This window comes from Biomphalaria glabrata, chromosome 6 (assembly GCF_947242115.1).
Source record: "Biomphalaria glabrata chromosome 6, xgBioGlab47.1, whole genome shotgun sequence".
Lineage (NCBI taxonomy): Eukaryota > Metazoa > Mollusca > Gastropoda > Planorbidae > Biomphalaria > Biomphalaria glabrata.
Genome location: NC_074716.1, coordinates 19418669 through 19436023, shown reverse-complemented (window position 1 = coordinate 19436023; position 17355 = coordinate 19418669). Strand labels below are relative to the sequence as shown.

General features: G+C 40.7%; 1 protein-coding gene across 1 annotated transcript; it reads left to right on the top strand.

Moving 5' to 3' along the window:
* The first annotated feature begins 16104 nt into the window (after positions 1 to 16104).
* Positions 16105 to 17049, top strand: LOC129926703 (craniofacial development protein 2-like). The gene has a single exon (XM_056032304.1). The coding sequence runs from the start codon at positions 16105 to 16107 to the stop codon at positions 17047 to 17049; it is 945 nt and encodes a 314-aa protein (XP_055888279.1).
* Positions 17050 to 17355: the final 306 nt, after the last annotated feature.

Genomic DNA, 17355 nt, shown 5'->3' with positions numbered 1-17355 from the left:
CCAACTAGCAAGGCTAAACAGATAATACGATAGAAAGTTCCCCAGTAACAGGGCTCATCAGATAACACGATAGAAAGTTCCCCAGCTAACAGGGTTTGACAGATAACACGATAGAAAGTTCCCCAAATAGCAAGGCTAAACAGATAATACAATAGAAAGTTCCCCAGCTAACAGGGCTTAACAGATAACACGATAGAAAGTTCCCCAGCTAACAGGGTTTAACAGATAACAAGATAGAAAGTTCCCCAACTAGCAAGGCTAAACAGATAATACGATAGAAAGTTCCCCAGCTAACAGGGCTTAACAGATAACATGATAGAAAGTTCCCCAGCTAACAGGGCTAAACAGATAATACGATAGAAAGTTCCCCAGCTAACAGGGTTTAACAGATAACACGATAGAAAGTTCCCCAACTAGTAAGGCTAAACAGATAATACGATAGAAAGTTTCCCAGCTAACAGGGCTTAACAGATAACACGATAGAAAGTTCTTGAGCTAGCATGGCTCAACAGATAATACGATAGAAAGTTTCCCTGCTAACAGGGTTTAACAGATAACACGATAGAAAGTTCCCCAAATAGCAAGGCTAAACAGATAATACGATAGAAAGTTTCCCTGCTAACAGGGTTTAACAGATAACACGATAGAAAGTTTCCCAAATAGCAAGGCTAAACAGATAATACGATAGAAAGTTCCCCAGCTAGCAAGGCTAAACAGATAATACGATAGAAAGTTTCCCTGCTAACAGGGTTTAACAGATAACACGATAGAAAGTTCCCCAAATAGCACGGCTAAACAGATAACACGATAGAAAGTTCCCCAAATAGCAAGGCTAAACAGATAATACGATAGAAAGTTCCCCAGCTAGCATGGCTCAACAGATAATACGATAGAAAGTTTCCCAGCTAGCATGGCTAAACAGATATTACGATAGAAAGTTCAACAGCTAGCAATACTAAACAGATAATACGATAGAAAGTTTCCCAGCTAGCATGGCTAAACAGATATTACGCTAGAAAGTTCACCAGCTAGCAATACTAAACAGATAATATGATGCATATATCTCTAGAATCAATCTTTTAAAAACTAGAACACATTTTTTCGTATTAAAAACGTCTCAAGGTCTCAAAGTCTCTTGCTCTCATTTGAAAAAAAAATCTCTAATCACAGCGAATGAAAAAGTATTTTGAAAGAAAAAGATGAACAAAACATTTCGCTAATTTGTATTATTACCAAAAAAAAAATAATAATAAAATAATCGATCAGTAGAAAGCCTTATGACACAATTTTATGTGATGAAACACTAGCATTGACAGCAAAGGCGTCGCCTGGAGCTGGCATTGAAAGAATTCGGTAGCCAGAATGAAAGAAGAAACATTAAGGTGTTTGTGATAGAAAGAGAAGAATTTACAATGACGAAAAGTGTCAAACAGTCAATTAACTGTTTAGTAAAGCATCACCAGCATAGATGCTCATATGTATGTAGTTCAAGATATGAAATGTATTTTTTAGCGGCCCCCAAAATGGGAATATCTGATATTAGTTTTGTTTGGTTTGTCCGCCCGTCCGTTTGTCCCGTTTAGATCTCAACAAAAGTGGGGAAGATATTGGAAATCCGATTTTAGAGCTTTCAAAGTTATACTGCAACGACTACCTTTTTCTTTTCTGAAAGAAATTAACTATGCACGCATTTTTTTCTCTTCATAAAATACACCTTTCTTACGATTATTCACTAATAATAGTAAAAAAAAACAGGGGAGACTATATTTGTGAGGGGGGTGATTGTATCTGTACATTTTAAAAACATTAATGCAAACAATTTTGTTTGTTAAATAATGTTATAACAACTAAAGTGTTTCTGTTATACAAGCTACTTACGTTTTACTAAGATGTTTACTTTTGTTTTTAATTTGCATGATTTCTTTTAGGCCACCACCTAATTGTGTAGAAATGAGAAATGTGTGAAAGCGTGAGCCCTCGTTCTTGTGTAATGTGGATACATAACTGATTAATGTATCATTTCACGTGTGTACAAGTGATCTTATACAATGACTAAAGTTGGCCTTGCTCTTTCGGATGACTTAACATTTTCTTTATTTTGTGTGTTGTTTTCTTTATGTCACATGTCATTTCGGCAATGTAATACTAGACAAATACTAAATACAAATCTATGTATTATTTGAGGTCTCGTCTCCATTGTGTAGAACTGAGAACTGTCTGAGAGCTTTAAGGAAATAAAATATGACATATCATTGTATCAATAAGTTTGGATCAGTCTTATATATACAGTGCGGCTAGACATAATAAATCTGTGCGATTAGAAATATTTGTAATAAATTGTTTTTATTTAGCTTTTTGCTTTCTCAATGATCCTATCACTTGTCTGGACCAGTTGGGAAAGGAGGGGGAGGGTGAAGAAAGGGGGGGGGGTATTTTGGTGAATGTTTACAGGATCGTTTTTCAAACGCTTAGAAAGCGTTCACTCTGGGCTCAAGAATCCTTAAGGGGACTAATTCAACTTATACCATCAAATCTGTTAAATACGATTTCTTTCCCTTGTTCAAGATACCAAACTAAATAATTAATTACCGATAGTTAATTAAATAATTGGTTTGTTGTTTTTTTTTTTTACTGATTCATGTGTTGTCAGGTAAAAGAAATAATTTAGCGAAATTTCAGCTTGATCCGAGATTGGGTGTGGGAGAAATAACGTGCACAAACTTTTGACCAGACAGTAAGACACAGTGAGTTGATAGAAGCTTTGTGAAAAGCTAGACAAATTAAAAAGACACAACTCCCTAGATTCTGGGTCTGCTCAAATCTGACTAGTTAGTGTTGTCGATATTGTGACATGGTTGGACAATTAGAACCACGTGACACAATAGTGATATTTCGTTACTAACGAGTTCAATGAAGTGTCAAACTTACTTCTGGCTTACGTAAAGGTTTGGGTCGATCTAACGACATGCCACTGCACCAATTTTATCACAGTTGGGGGTGGGGATGGAGTTTCTAGTGGAGTACTCGTAATACCTCCCCCTCCCCAGTGTTTATGTCGACTGGGGGGTTCTATTCGGGTACGCGGTTGTTTATCGTATAACTCTCGCCCACCAGTGTTTACCACATTAAAAGGTTCTCAAAGGGAGGGGTACATGGCATCGTGAAGTAATTTTTATCCACTAGTGTTTACTATAATGAGAAAAAAGGAGAAGGGCGTGTCGAAATAACTCCACGGAGCCATGACATTAGACTAGTACTTCTGTCTTTCGCCATATAGTACTTCCGCCATATGCCGGTCCCAAGCCCGGGTGAGAAAGGAGGAGGGTTTGGCGTGGGGCTAGCGACCCCACCCTGTAAAACCACTATTGCTACAGAAACGGCAAACTCGACACATAATGAAAACTATACATGCGGCGAGGGCGGCCAAACCCTGATGACGGTTTTGGATCAAAGCCAACTGGAAGTCCAATACCTGATACATGGCAAGCCTTTCAACGCAAGGAAACCGACTCTTATAGGCACGTGGAATGTAAGAACCCTGAATCAATGCGGTAAACTGGCCCAACTTTTAAGAGAGTTTGACTCTTACCGGCTGGACATCCTTGGGATCTGCGAGATGCGGTGGACATCAAGTGGACAAATAATCAATGATGGCAAGACAATAATATATTCAGGCCCTGACAAGGAGCACATTGGTGGTGTAGGAATCATCATGTCTAAAATAGCAGCTTCAGCGCTAATTGCTTGGAAGCCGGTCAGTGACCGCATCATTACAGCTCGACTCCAAACAAAGCAAATTAAAGTCACTACCATCCAAGCTTATGCTCCTACAGAGGATGCAGAAGATACCATCAAAGATCATTTCTATAATCAACTACAAACCACTCTTGATGAAACACCTACTCACGACCTAATTCTACTGATGGGAGACTTTAACGCCAAAATCAATCCCAACCGAACTGGCTTTGAATATGTAATGGGACCATATGGCTCTGCAGAAAACATCAGTGATAATGGCGAGCGCTTGATTTCTCTCTGCGCATCCAACAGCCTTTCAATTGGAAACACATATTTTAAGCACAAACAAATACACAAAAAAACATGGCGATCACCAAATGGAGAAACCTTCAACGAGATAGATTACATTTGCATCTCCAAACGATGGAGGTCATCTCTGTTAGACGTGCGGACCCGCAGAGGAGCTGATATCGGCTCAGACCACTACCTTGTCAGTGGCAAATGTAAGCTCCGATTGAAACGCCAACCAAAACAAACCACACGACCCCGCCCATTTAATGTAGAGAAGCTTAAAGACGGCAATACTGCAGCACAGTTCCAATTGAAACTAACGAACCGCTTTGAGGCTCTTGCAGATATATTGACCCTTGAAGAAGAGTGGGCCAACTTCAAAGATACCACTATTGGGTGCGCGGAAGAAGTTATCGGAAGGAGGCGAGGCTCATACAAGGAACGGTGGATACAAGACAGAACATGGAAATTGATAGATGAGAGGAAAGAGGCCAAACGTAGACGAGATCAGAAAAATGAAACACAGGATCGCAGCCTAGCGGAAGAAGCCTATAGGGAAGCAGATCTGAAAGTAAAGAGAAGCTGTCGGCAAGATAAACGGGACTGGATTGAGCAGAAGGGACAAGAGGCACAAGCAGCTGCAAGCAGAAATGACACAAAAACCCTCCATCGTATTGTCCGAGATCTCACTGGAGCAAAGAGTGGACATGGGGCACCAATAAAAGACAAGCAAGGCAAAACTTTGTTAACCAAAGAAGAACAGGATGCAAGATGGGTAGAGCACTTTAAAGAGACCCTTAACCAACTGTCGCCAGACCTAACTTACATATTCAAGGACCCCTCTCCAGACAATGATCTCAAGGTCAAGACAGACCCAATAACTGCTGAGGAGGTTACCATGGCCATAGCAGTGCTAAAGAATAACAAAGCACCAGGACTAGACATGATATCAGCAGAAATGCTAAAATATGGGGGACAGTGCATTGTTAACAGAATGACTGATCTCTTAAATCTCTGTTGGCGAACTTCAAAAGTCCCAGAGGACTGGCAAAAGGGAGTGATTGTAAAGCTTCCAAAAAAGGGCAACTTGGCAGATTGCAACAACTGGAGGGGCATTACTCTCCTCTCTGTCCCAGGCAAAGTTTTCAGCACTGTTTTGTTGAGACGGCTTCAACAGTCTGTAGATGAAAGGCTCAGAGAAGAACAAGCAGGCTTCCGAAGAGGCAGATCATGTACAGAGCAGATTTTCGTTTTACGAAATATCATAGAACAAAGTCTTGAGTACCAACAACGGCTAATGATCAGTTTTGTGGACTTCAAAAAAGCGTTTGATAGTGTCCACCGAGAATCACTATGGAAAATAGTTAGAGAATACGGTATCCCAGAAAAATTCGTCCAGATCCTACGACGCCTTTACAGTCAGTCTAGTTGCTGCATTAAAACAGAAGAGGGAACAACAGAGTTTTTTACAATCGAGACAGGTGTGAGACAGGGGTGCATCTTATCTCCCTTCCTTTTCCTCCTAGCCATCGACTACATAATGAGGAGAGCAATGAACCAGACTGCCTTTGGTATTCCATGGCATGAACAACTCCGATTGATGGACTTGGACTTTGCTGATGATGTTGCACTACTCGGGGCTACAAATAAATGCATTCAAGAAATGACGGAGAGCCTAGACAGAGAGGCACCCAAAATTGGCCTCCGCATAAACTTGGATAAGACTAAAATTATGCGAGTGGGATATAAGGCAAAGGGTGTCCCCATCAGACTTGGCGAGTCAAAGCTTGAAGAGCTGGACAAGTTCACGTACCTTGGCAGCATCATAACAAATGATGGAGATGCTTACCATGATGTAGCATGTCGAATAGGAAAGGCAGGGAGCATTTTCCAAAGGCTGCAGCCTATTTGGACTAGCCAAGCCATTGGACTCGAGACAAAAATACACCTTCTCAACACAATCGTCATTCCAACTGCTACATATGCATGTGAGACGTGGAAGTCATCTGTCAAAATTGAGAAAAGACTAAATGTGGCTCAACAGAGATGGCTGAGACGGATTTTGGGAGTCAGTTACACAGACCGGATCTCAAACAAGGAAATCCTATGCCGAACTGGGAGTCGAACACTTAGTGAGGTTGTGACTGAGCGTCGCATGAGGTTTGCGGGACATGTTCTACGTCAAAATGAATTACGCACACCAAGAGTTGCGATAACCTGGAAGCCAAAACGAGGAAAGCGCAAACAGGGACGTCCTCGTATTACCTGGCGACACACCTTCATGGAGGACCTCAGAACAGTGGACACCAGATGGGAGGAGGCTCCAGACATTGCCAGTGACAGATCATTATGGAGACAGCTTGCCGCCCAATGCGCCGAACGGCGCGGGAGGACCTAAGTCTAAGTAAGTAAGTCTGTCTTTTAAATAACTCTACGGAGCCATGACATTTGACTAGTACTTCTGTCTTTTAAATAACTCTACGGAGCCATGACATTTGACTAGTACTTCTGTCTTTGCAGTAGGTGAATGAAATGTTTGCTGAGTCAGCATCTATCTATCTATCTATCTATCTATCTATCTATCTATCTGTGTATCTATCTATCTATCTATCTGTCTGTCTGTCTGTCTGAATTGTGCACGTCTGTCTCTCTCTCTATAAATATATTATTTATATAATTTAAAAAGTAATTTGCCAATCTGGTGTATCTTTTTAAAATTTATTTTTGCACTCTGTGCATTCTGGCCCTAGTGCCCAGATATATCTTTTGATAAGAGCTGAACTAACAGTAGGCCCTAGTGCCCAGATATATCTTTTGATAAGAGCTGAACTAACAGTAGGCCCTAGTGCCCAGATATATCTTTTGATAAGAGCTGAACTAACAGTAGGCCCTAGTGCCCAGATATATCTTTTGATAAGAGCTGAACTAACAGTAGGCCCTAGTGCCCAGATATATCTTTTGATAAGAGCTGAACTAACAGTAGGCCCTAGTGCCCAGATATATCTTTTGATAAGAGCTGAACTAACAGTAGGCCCTAGTGCCCAGATATATCTTTTGATAAGAGCTGAACTAACAGTAGGCCTACCCAGAGATGGAGCCCCCCCACCCCCAGCCCTCTTCCAATCACTTACTCCGGTCCTCTGGCCTGTACTACTCAACGTTATATATTGGTGTGAATAATCAATGTCTCCTTGTAGCAAGACTGAAAAAAAAAGAAGTTAATGAAGTTATTTACTGTGAAGATATCCTCATACTTTCTCGGGCTGCACTAACATGACAGCGTTTAACAAGCTCAGTATTTCTACATAAGCAACTGTATCGATTAGAGCATCCATGGCCGCTCCCCTGGGGCGCGACACCAGGGAACAAATAAAAAGGTTTTCAATCTCATTACATTGATGTATATTGTAAACACTCGACTAAACGAAAGTGTTCAGTTTCGGCAGGATCCTTTTTTTTTTGAGGGATTAAGAATTTTTTAAATTATTTATTATTATGAATTAGCGTTCAAGGTAAATATACAACAAACAAAATACAACAAAAAATTATATTAAGTGTATCAATAGTTTGAATTTACTTTGAATCAATCACGTAATTAAATTTGTAATAGATCAAGACCAACAATAATACATCTGTGTGATTAGAAATATTTTTAAACCAATTGTTTTTGTTTAGCGCAATTTCATGCTTTTAGCTTTTTCAATACGCTATGATCCTATCACTTGTCTGGACCACTTGGAAATTGGTAGGGGGAGAAAGAACTGGGTATCTGGGTGATCGCTTTTTAAATGTATTTAGAAAAAAAAGGAACGACCTGAATTCGAACAAGTGGGCTAAAGCCTTCTCAGCTTCTTAGGCCAACACGGCAACCACTCTACTAGCGAAGAGTCTTTGAGCATGGAAGATTGTAGAGTTATCTATTGTTTTTATTTCATCTTTGTGTTCACTAAGCCCTAGACGTCAATCTATAAAGTGGAGTAATTCAGCTTATACCACCACTTCAGTCAAGTACAATTTCTTTCCCTTGTTTGAGATACCAAACAAAATAATTGATTACCAATAGTTAATTAACTAATTGGTTATTTTTTATTTATTTTTATTCTTGTGTTGTCAGGTAAAAGAAATAATTGTGAAAATTTCAGCTTGATCCGAGATTGGGTGTAGGAGAGAAAACGTGTACAAACTTTTGGCCAGACAGACAGACAGACAGAGTGAGTTGTCTGTTATAAGTTATAAAATGGTTTAATTTAATAATTTATACATCTAGAATTAGCGCGGGTCCTATGAAAGTGCGGGTCCTATGAAAGTGCGGGGCCCACTGCGGTCGCATAGGTTGCAGTGGCCTAAGGCCGGCCCTGCAAAATAGCGCGCATGCTACGCCGCCGGTTGACTATTTTTTTTTTTTTATAATTGAGCAAGCTAAGGATAAGCCTAGCTAACTAAGACAATAATTGGCTTAGATGTTTGACTAGTATTATTGTTTATAGTTCTAACAAGAATTTCTCCAATTGTAAACAAAACCTGGAGAAAAAATGTAACTGTATACAGTGAGAAGTGGTTGTTTAGATTGTCTACGTACAACTGTCGCAAAAATAAACCGAACTACTAAAGCAATTCATTATTGTAAACTAGACAAATAAATATAAACAAACTTAACAAACTTAGTTATGGCTCTCAATGTTATATAGTTTGGTTTCATTTTTCTTTTTCTTTAGATACGTTTGCATGTCTCTTTCTCTGGACTTGAATCTCCCACTCTTCGGGCTCATGTCTCTTTTTTCTCTTTAGGGTTGGGCTTGAATCTCCCACTCTTCGGGCTCATTTACCTTTTTTCTCTTCAGGGTTGGGCTTGAATCTCCCACTCTTCGGGCTCATGTCTCTTTTTTTCTCTTTAGGGTTGGGCTTGAATCTCCCACTCTTCGGGCTCATTTACCTTTTTTCTCTTTAGGGTTGGGCTTGAATCTCCCACTCTTCGGGCTCATGTCTCTTTTTTCTCTTTAGGGTTGGGCTTGAATCTCCCACTCTTCGGGCTCATGTCTCTTTTTTCTTTTTAGGGTTGGGCTTGAATCTCCCACTCTTCGGGCTCATGTCTCTTTTTTCTCTTTAGGGTTGGGCTTGAATCTCCCACTCTTCGGGCTCATGTCTCTTTTTTCTCTTTAGGGTTGGGCTTGAATCTCCCACTCTTCGGGCTCATGTACCTTTTTCTCCTTAGGGTTGGGCTTGAATCTCCCACTCTTCGGGATTATGTACCTTTCTTCTCTTTAGGGTTGGGCTTAAATCTCCCACTCTTCGGGCTCATTTACCTTTTTTCTCTTCAGGGTTGGGCTTGAATCTCCCACTCTTCGGGCTCATGTCTCTTTTTTTCTCTTTAGGGTTGGGCTTGAATCTCCCACTCTTCGGGCTCATTTACCTTTTTTCTCTTTAGGGTTGGGCTTGAATCTCCCACTCTTCGGGCTCATGTCTCTTTTTTCTCTTTAGGGTTGGGCTTGAATCTCCCACTCTTCGGGCTCATGTCTCTTTTTTCTTTTTAGGGTTGGGCTTGAATCTCCCACTCTTCGGGCTCATGTCTCTTTTTTCTCTTTAGGGTTGGGCTTGAATCTCCCACTCTTCGGGCTCATGTCTCTTTTTTCTCTTTAGGGTTGGGCTTGAATCTCCCACTCTTCGGGCTCATGTACCTTTTTCTCCTTAGGGTTGGGCTTGAATCTCCCACTCTTCGGGATTATGTACCTTTCTTCTCTTTAGGGTTGGGCTTAAATCTCCCACTCTTCGGGCTCATGTCTCTTTTTTTCTCTTTAGGGTTGGGCTTGAATCTCCCACTCTTTGGTCTCGTGTACCTTTTTCTCCTTAGGGTTGGGCTTGAATCTCCCACTCTTCGGGCTTATGTACATTTCTTCTCTTTAGGGTTGGGCTTGAATCTCCCACTCTTCGGGCTCATGTACCATTTTTCTCTTTAGGGTTGGGCTTGAATCTCCCACTCTTCGTGCTCATGTCTATTTTCTCTTTAGGGTTGGGCTTGAATCTCCCACTCTTCGGGCTCATGTCTCTTTTTTCTCTTTAGGGTTGGGCTTGAATCTACCACTCTTCGGGCTCATGTCTATTTTCTCTTTAGGGTTGGGCTTGAATCTCCCACTCTTCGGGCTCATGTCTCTTTTTTCTCTTTAGGGTTGGGCTTAAATCTCCCACTCTTCGGGCTCATGTCTCTTTTTTCTCTTTAGGGTTGGGCTTGAATCTCCCACTCTTCGGGCTCATGTACCTTTTTTCTCTTTAGGGTTGGGCTTGAAACTCCCACTCTTCGGGCTCATGTCTCTTTTTTCTTTTTAGGGTTGGGCTTGAATCTCCCACTCTTCGGACTCATGTACCTTTTTTCTCTTTAGGGTTGGGCTTGAATCTCCCACTCTTCGGACTCATGTACCTTTTTTCTCTTTAGGGTTGGGCTTGAATCTCCCACTCTTCGGGCTCATGTACCTTTTTTCTCTTTAGGGTTGGGCTTGAAACTCCCACTCTTCGGGCTCATGTCTCTTTTTTCTTTTTAGGGTTGGGCTTGAATCTCCCACTCTTCGGACTCATGTACCTTTTTTCTCTTTAGGGTTGGGCTTGAATCTCCCACTCTTCGGGCTCATGTCTCTTTTTTCTTTTTAGGGTTGGGCTTGAATCTCCCACTCTTCGGACTCATGTACCTTTTTTGTCTTTAGGGTTGGGCTTGAATCTCCCACTCTTCGGACTCATGTACCTTTTTTGTCTTTAGGGTTGGGCTTGAATCTCCCACTCTTCGGACTCATGTACCTTTTTTCTCTTTAGGGTTGGGCTTGAATCTCCCACTCTTCGGGCTCATGTCTCTTTTTTCTTTTTAACGTTGACCTTCTCTTTTCTCTTAGTATTGGGCTTAGATTGTTCTTTTCTTTATCAGCTTACATCTTTTCCCTTATTATTGAGATTAGATCTTTCGTCTTATTAATTATTATGCTAAGAGAGTTCTAAACATTATTGCCATTATCTTTCCGCTAATTATTATTTTATGTCACTTTTATAAAGCGAAACTTTTATGCTCCCAGCATGCTCAGTGCGCTATGGTCCAATCTCTTTTGTGGACCAGTGGGGATGGGGAGGGGGGGGTATCTTGTAGGTTTTACGCGCTTTAGGCGCTCAGTTTCAAACTCAAGTCCCCGTGACGTAGCCAAGCCCTTTTGACAGGTAGCCAGACGATTTCATTTATTCTCATCCATATATCTTTCTACTTATTATTGGACTTTTAATATTTCTCGGGCCTCTAGAGCCTCATTTTGAAACTCACAATCTAAAAAACCTTTTTCTTTTTGTCAATAATGACAGACGTGTAATGCCATTAGAAGGGCAGCTTCTAAAAATAGAAGTGCTATTTTTACACGTCAAACACACACACACACACACACATGATGTTACGCCCCCGCCTATTGATAAATTGTTCTGTTTAGATTAGACACAACGACGTCATAGACCGGAAGTGTTTACCACGATACGAGAAAAAAAGTTGCCTTTTTTTTTCAAATCCATTTTGTAATCACAGAAATAAATGAAATGAATCAGCATTTGTAACACCATTGAACATTCGTGAGAGGTTAGCGTACTTTAAGTAATGCTTAAAGTAAATCTAGTCTCTCTCTCTCTCTGACTCTCTTTTTATCACTATCTCTCTATCACTCTCTTTTTTTCTCTCTGGCTCTTTCTCTTTCAGTCTCTTTAGCTCTATCTCTCTATCATTCTCTGTCTCTCTGTCACACTCTCTCTGTCTTTCTCTCTGGTTCTATTTTTGTCTCTCTCTCTGTCTGTCTGTCTGTCTGTCTCTCTCACCCTCTTACCATTTCGACATCTAGATCTTTAATTTCTTGTTGAAATTGGTCTCGGTGAATAACGAGTTCCATAAACTAGTATGACTTAGTGACCCCTAACCTATGACCCGCGGATCAAATCCGGCACGTGAGGTGGTGGACCCTTGAAACTTCTGCCACAGTGCACAATGAAGTCACAAAGGCTGATGTTCTGTTGCTGTCCAGCACCTTGAAACTTCAGCCACAGTGCATAATGAAGTTACAAAGGCTGAGGTTCTGTTGCTGTCCAGCACCTTGAAACTTCAGCCACAGTGCATAATGAAGTTACAAAGGCTGAGGTTCTGTTGCTGTCCAGCACCTTGAAACTTCAGCCACAGTGCATAATGAAGTTACAAAGGCTGAGGTTCTGTTGCTGTCCAGCACCTTGAAACTTCAGCCACAGTGCATAATGAAGTTACAAAGGCTGAGGTTCTGTTGCTGTCCAGCACCTTGAAACTTCAGCCACAGTGCATAATGAAGTTACAAAGGCTGAGGTTCTGTTGCTGTCCAGCACCTTGAAACTTCAGCCACAGTGCATAATGAAGTTACAAAGGCTGAGGTTCTGTTGCTGTCCAGCACCTTAAAAGTTCAGCCACAGTGCATAATGAAGTTACAAAGGCTGAGGTTCTGTTGCTGTCCAGCACCTTGAAACTTCAGCCACAGTGCATAATGAAGTCACAAAGGCTGAGGTTCTGTTGCTGTCCAGCACCTTGAAACTTCAGCCACAGTGCATAATGAAGTCACAAAGTCTGAGGTTCTGTTGCTGTCCAGCACCTTGAAACTTCAGCCACAGTGCATAATGAAGTCACAAAGGCTGAGGTTCTGTTGCTGTCTAGCACCTTAAAACTTCAGCCACAGTGCATAATGAAGTCACAAAGTCTGAGGTTCTGTTGCTGTCCAGCACCTTGAAACTTCAGCCACAGTGCATAATGAAGTTACAAAGGCTGAGGTTCTGTTGCTGTCCAGCACCTTGAAACTTCAGCCACAGTGCATAATGAAGTCACAAAGGCTGAGGTTCTGTTGCTGTCCAGCACCTTGAAACTTCAGCCACAGTGCATAATGAAGTTACAAAGGCTGAGGTTCTGTTGAGCTCAACTCTCATTATGAGGTGACTCAGCGCGTCTTTGACATTTTTATGTCTCACAAGCTGAAAAGTGTTGGTCAGCACTGGCCTGACCTGATATTGTTAGGTTAGGCGACATTACTCCTGCAAGAGACGAAATCCAGGTCACTTTGAACAAAAAAAATGTATCAAGGGGAAGATAAAAACTAGAAACAAGTAAAATATATAAAAAAAAACTTAAAAAAACCCAAAGCTTATCAACATTGAAGAACCGAAACACAACTGCTATATTCCTCAATGCTGCAATATTCAACTCCCTTTTTTAAAATTAAACAAAATTTATTAATAACCACGAATTGATTAATTAACTGGTTAATATTTTGTTTGATTCGTGAATTGTCATCGACTATAAATAAATTTGCAAAATTTAAAACAAGGTTACACAGACAGTTTGTGTGGAAACACAAATTCAAAATCGGCCCCCGAAGTGGTCCACCTAGAATCTTCACCAGGATTTAAACACGGGACTTCCGGTTCCTAGTGCTTTATCCCTCAGCCTAAGCATCTCCATATATTCATTTAGCGTACACTTATATTTTTTAAAATAATAATTATTAATCTTATCCATACATTCAAAATTAATAACATGTTACATGTAATAAAGAGAAACTAAAAAATATTTATTCTTCTAACAAAATTAGATAAATTGGCAACACGAAAAAAAAATAATTCTTGACCTACTTTAACAAGACTTTCCCCTCGCAAATAAAAATTAATATCTCCATCGTCATTTGTCATACAAACTAGATATAGATTTAGCTAGATCTAGACCTAGTTTTAGATCTAACTCTAGATTCAAATTCTAAGTCTAGGTCTAGAACTAGATCTAATTTAAGTCTAGATCTAGAAATAGATCTAAGTCTAAATCTAGAGTCTAGAGTTAGATCTAAATCTAAGTCCTAAGTCTATATTAATCACTCTATATCTAAGTCTAGATCTAGTAAAGTGCGAAGTTCGAGCAGTCCCGATTTGACAAGAGGTTCGAACAGTTCACTTTTTATTGCTATAACTTTTTTATTTGAATGTTTACCAAATTACTACTATATTGCTACTGCGCATGCACCTTTTTTCTTTACTTCCGACACATACTATTTCCTTTTCCTTGTAAAGGCTAAGTTCATGGTGAGGTCAAACTCAGGAGGTGTGGAATTATTCTTTTTTACTACCCGGTAGTGAAGGAAATGGGTAATGGGATTAAGGCTATTTTTAAGTCTGATGGCTCATCAGCTCAAAGAGACTATTTGAAGTTGTGGAGGGTGGGAAATGGTGCAATGGATGGTGTTCTTGCGCTGGAGTAAAAAGAAAATGACTTCATTGTAAAAATTAAATATTAAAACATGTTTTTAGATATATTTTCTTTGATCTGCTCGAACCTTCCATCAACCCGATCGAGCTTACTAACTGGGGAAAAATACGCTCGAGGAAAAGTACGCTTGGCGATACTTACCCTACACCTCTTTGACTTCGTATTTAATTTTAACCAAGCCTAGTGATACATTAAATCCAATCTATTTTTATAGAAAAAAGGACGAGGAATTCAGAGATACCATCAGTTTTTTCATAGGTCAGACCGTTACGGTGCTATAAAAATCCAAACTTGAAAATTACTGTCAGCGGGCTTAATGCGCTCGAACTTCGCACTTTATCTAGATCTAGATATAGAATTTTGATATAGATCTAGAATCTACTATATCTAGACTAGAAATCGTATGAATTTACATGTTTAATCTTCAAATGACTAGACCTAGGCCAATGTCATAATCATGAATAATAGCAGGCCTTTTAATTGTTATCGGGTAATGGAGTACTAGGCTGTTCGTATCCGATTTATTTCTTAATGTGATGCTATTGTTTACATAATAATTAAATCTGCATTCATAAGCTGTCAGAAGATAAGTTATTGTCTTAATAATTAACATTATGTTCAAATTATCAATACATTTATATATATATATATATATATATATATATATATATATATATATATATATATATATATATATATATATATATATATTATATATATATATAGGCCTATATATATATATATATATATCTAGATCTGGGTTCTATTTAGTCTTATTTAGACTGTCAAGTGTAGGCCCCTAAAATGAGGTTAAGTCAAAACTGTGCGTTATAAAATTAGTTCGTTATTTTTTAAACTTATAACTAAAACGAAGTTTGTATCAAAATTCTTTTTTAAAAACATTTGAATCAGTAGGCCTATGCTATTCAATGAGTTAGTTAATAAATGGGGTGTATGGGGTATCTACTAGGAGGGGTAGCACCTCTAGTGGACAGGCAGTCGTACTCTCTTTTTGAGGGTAACTTGGCTCACTCTTGGTCCCCACTCGGTACCCAACTCTCACCTGTGGCTCCCAGAAGCTGTAGCATGCGCAGCGGCCACACCCCGGAAACGGCTTTGACTGGCCGGCTAAACCAGGTAGAGGGTCTCTGACGTGTCCATGGCACTCAGTACACTGAGGTTCTGTCAAACCTAGCATGTGAAGTCTGGGCTTGGCGGCCTGTGCGTAACGTCACAAAATTAGACTAATCGGACAGAATGGCAAGTACCAGCACAGTGCTGTGGAGTACTCAAGAGCAGGACAAGACACACAGAAAGTCTCTGGTCATCCACTGCACCCAAACTTGTCCCCGGACGTCTTGACCAAATCTTGCTTCCTGAAAAGGACGGGCTTTAGGGCGAGAGAGTGAGGTCAACGTGTTGCGCGAATCCTCCTCACTTTAATCCAAATTCCAGCGCAAGTCACTTGTCATCCTCCCCCCAACCAAACCAAACCAAAGTCCTGTGGCGACAGGCAAGCAGTGAAGTGGTAGGTGTGGGCACACTGGAAGCCGTAGCTGCAACCCTGCACACAGGCGGCTCAGGCCATATGGTCGTTCACCACTGACACAGAGCAGCAGTGGAGTCCGGCAGCCCCCTGAGTGGCTGAGCAGCCCTATTTAGGAGTGCACTTCTCACCTTCATAGCATGAGGACAGGGCTAGAAAAGGTGCCCCAAAAATTGCCTGCTCAAAACTACCCTAGCCAGCCTACCGCAGTTGGCGGGAACCCTACTCAAGCGGTCGTAATTTAAAGAAAAAGACGATGATAGTTCCTCTTACCATAGGCACATGGAATGTGCGCACACTACTTGACAACGACACATCTGATAGACCACAAAGACGAACTGCACTAGTAGCCAGGGAGCTCCACAGATACAACATAGACATAGCAGCACTAAGCGAGACTCGGCTTGCAGATGAAGGTGAACTCTGCGAAAAAGGAGCTGGATATACTTTCTTCTGGAGCGGTAGAAGCACTGAAGTACGACGTGAATCTGGAGTCGGCTTTGTCATAAAAACATCAATAGTGTCCAAACTAGTCGGGCCTCCCAAAGGAATTAGTGATAGGCTCATGACCCTAAAGCTGCCTTTACAAAACGGAAAGAAACATATTTCCATTGTTAGCTGTTACGTACCCACCATGATCAACCCAGATGATGTCATAGCAAAGTTTTACGAAGAACTAAACTCCACCTTACTTGATATTCCAAAAACAGAAAAGCTACTCATTCTCGGTGACTTCAACGCAAGAGTCGGCTCCGACCATCACATCTGGAAAGGACTCTCAGGCAAATTTGGGATAGGTCAATGCAACAGCAACGGATTATTACTACTCCAGATCTGTGCTGAACACAAGCTGCTCATATCGAACACAATATTCAGTCTCCCAATGAGAAAGCGAACTTCCTGGATGCATCCCCGCTCAAGACACTGGCACCTCATAGACTACGTCATCACCAGACAATCTGACCGTCAGGACATTCGTGTCACCAAATCTTGCTGTGGTGCAGAATGTGGAACAGACCACCGCCTCATCATCACAAAACTAAACATTCATATCCAACCAAAGAGACGTCCGCAAAAATCAAAACCCCTAAAAAGGCTAAACACTGCCAGCTTAGCAGATGACAAAACTGAAAAGTCGCTTGCAGATGCAATAGAGAACTGCCTCAAGTCCACCGTTCTAACTGAATCAAATGTAGAATAAAGCTGGGAATGCTTCAAAGAAGCTATCTATAGTACAGCATTAAACATACTCGGTCCTATGGAGAGAAAGCATCAGGACTGGTTTGATGAAAACAGTACTGAGATCAGAAAACTATTAGACGAAAAGCACAAGCTTCACAAATTGTGTCTGAACAACCCAAACTCCCAGTCCACTAAAGATGCATTCACTAACATCCGCAAAAATGTGCAAAAACAGCTACGCGAAATGCAAGATACCTGGCTTAGCAAGAAAGTGGAAGCAATACAGGAATTAGCTGACAAGCACGATATGAAGAACTTCTACCAT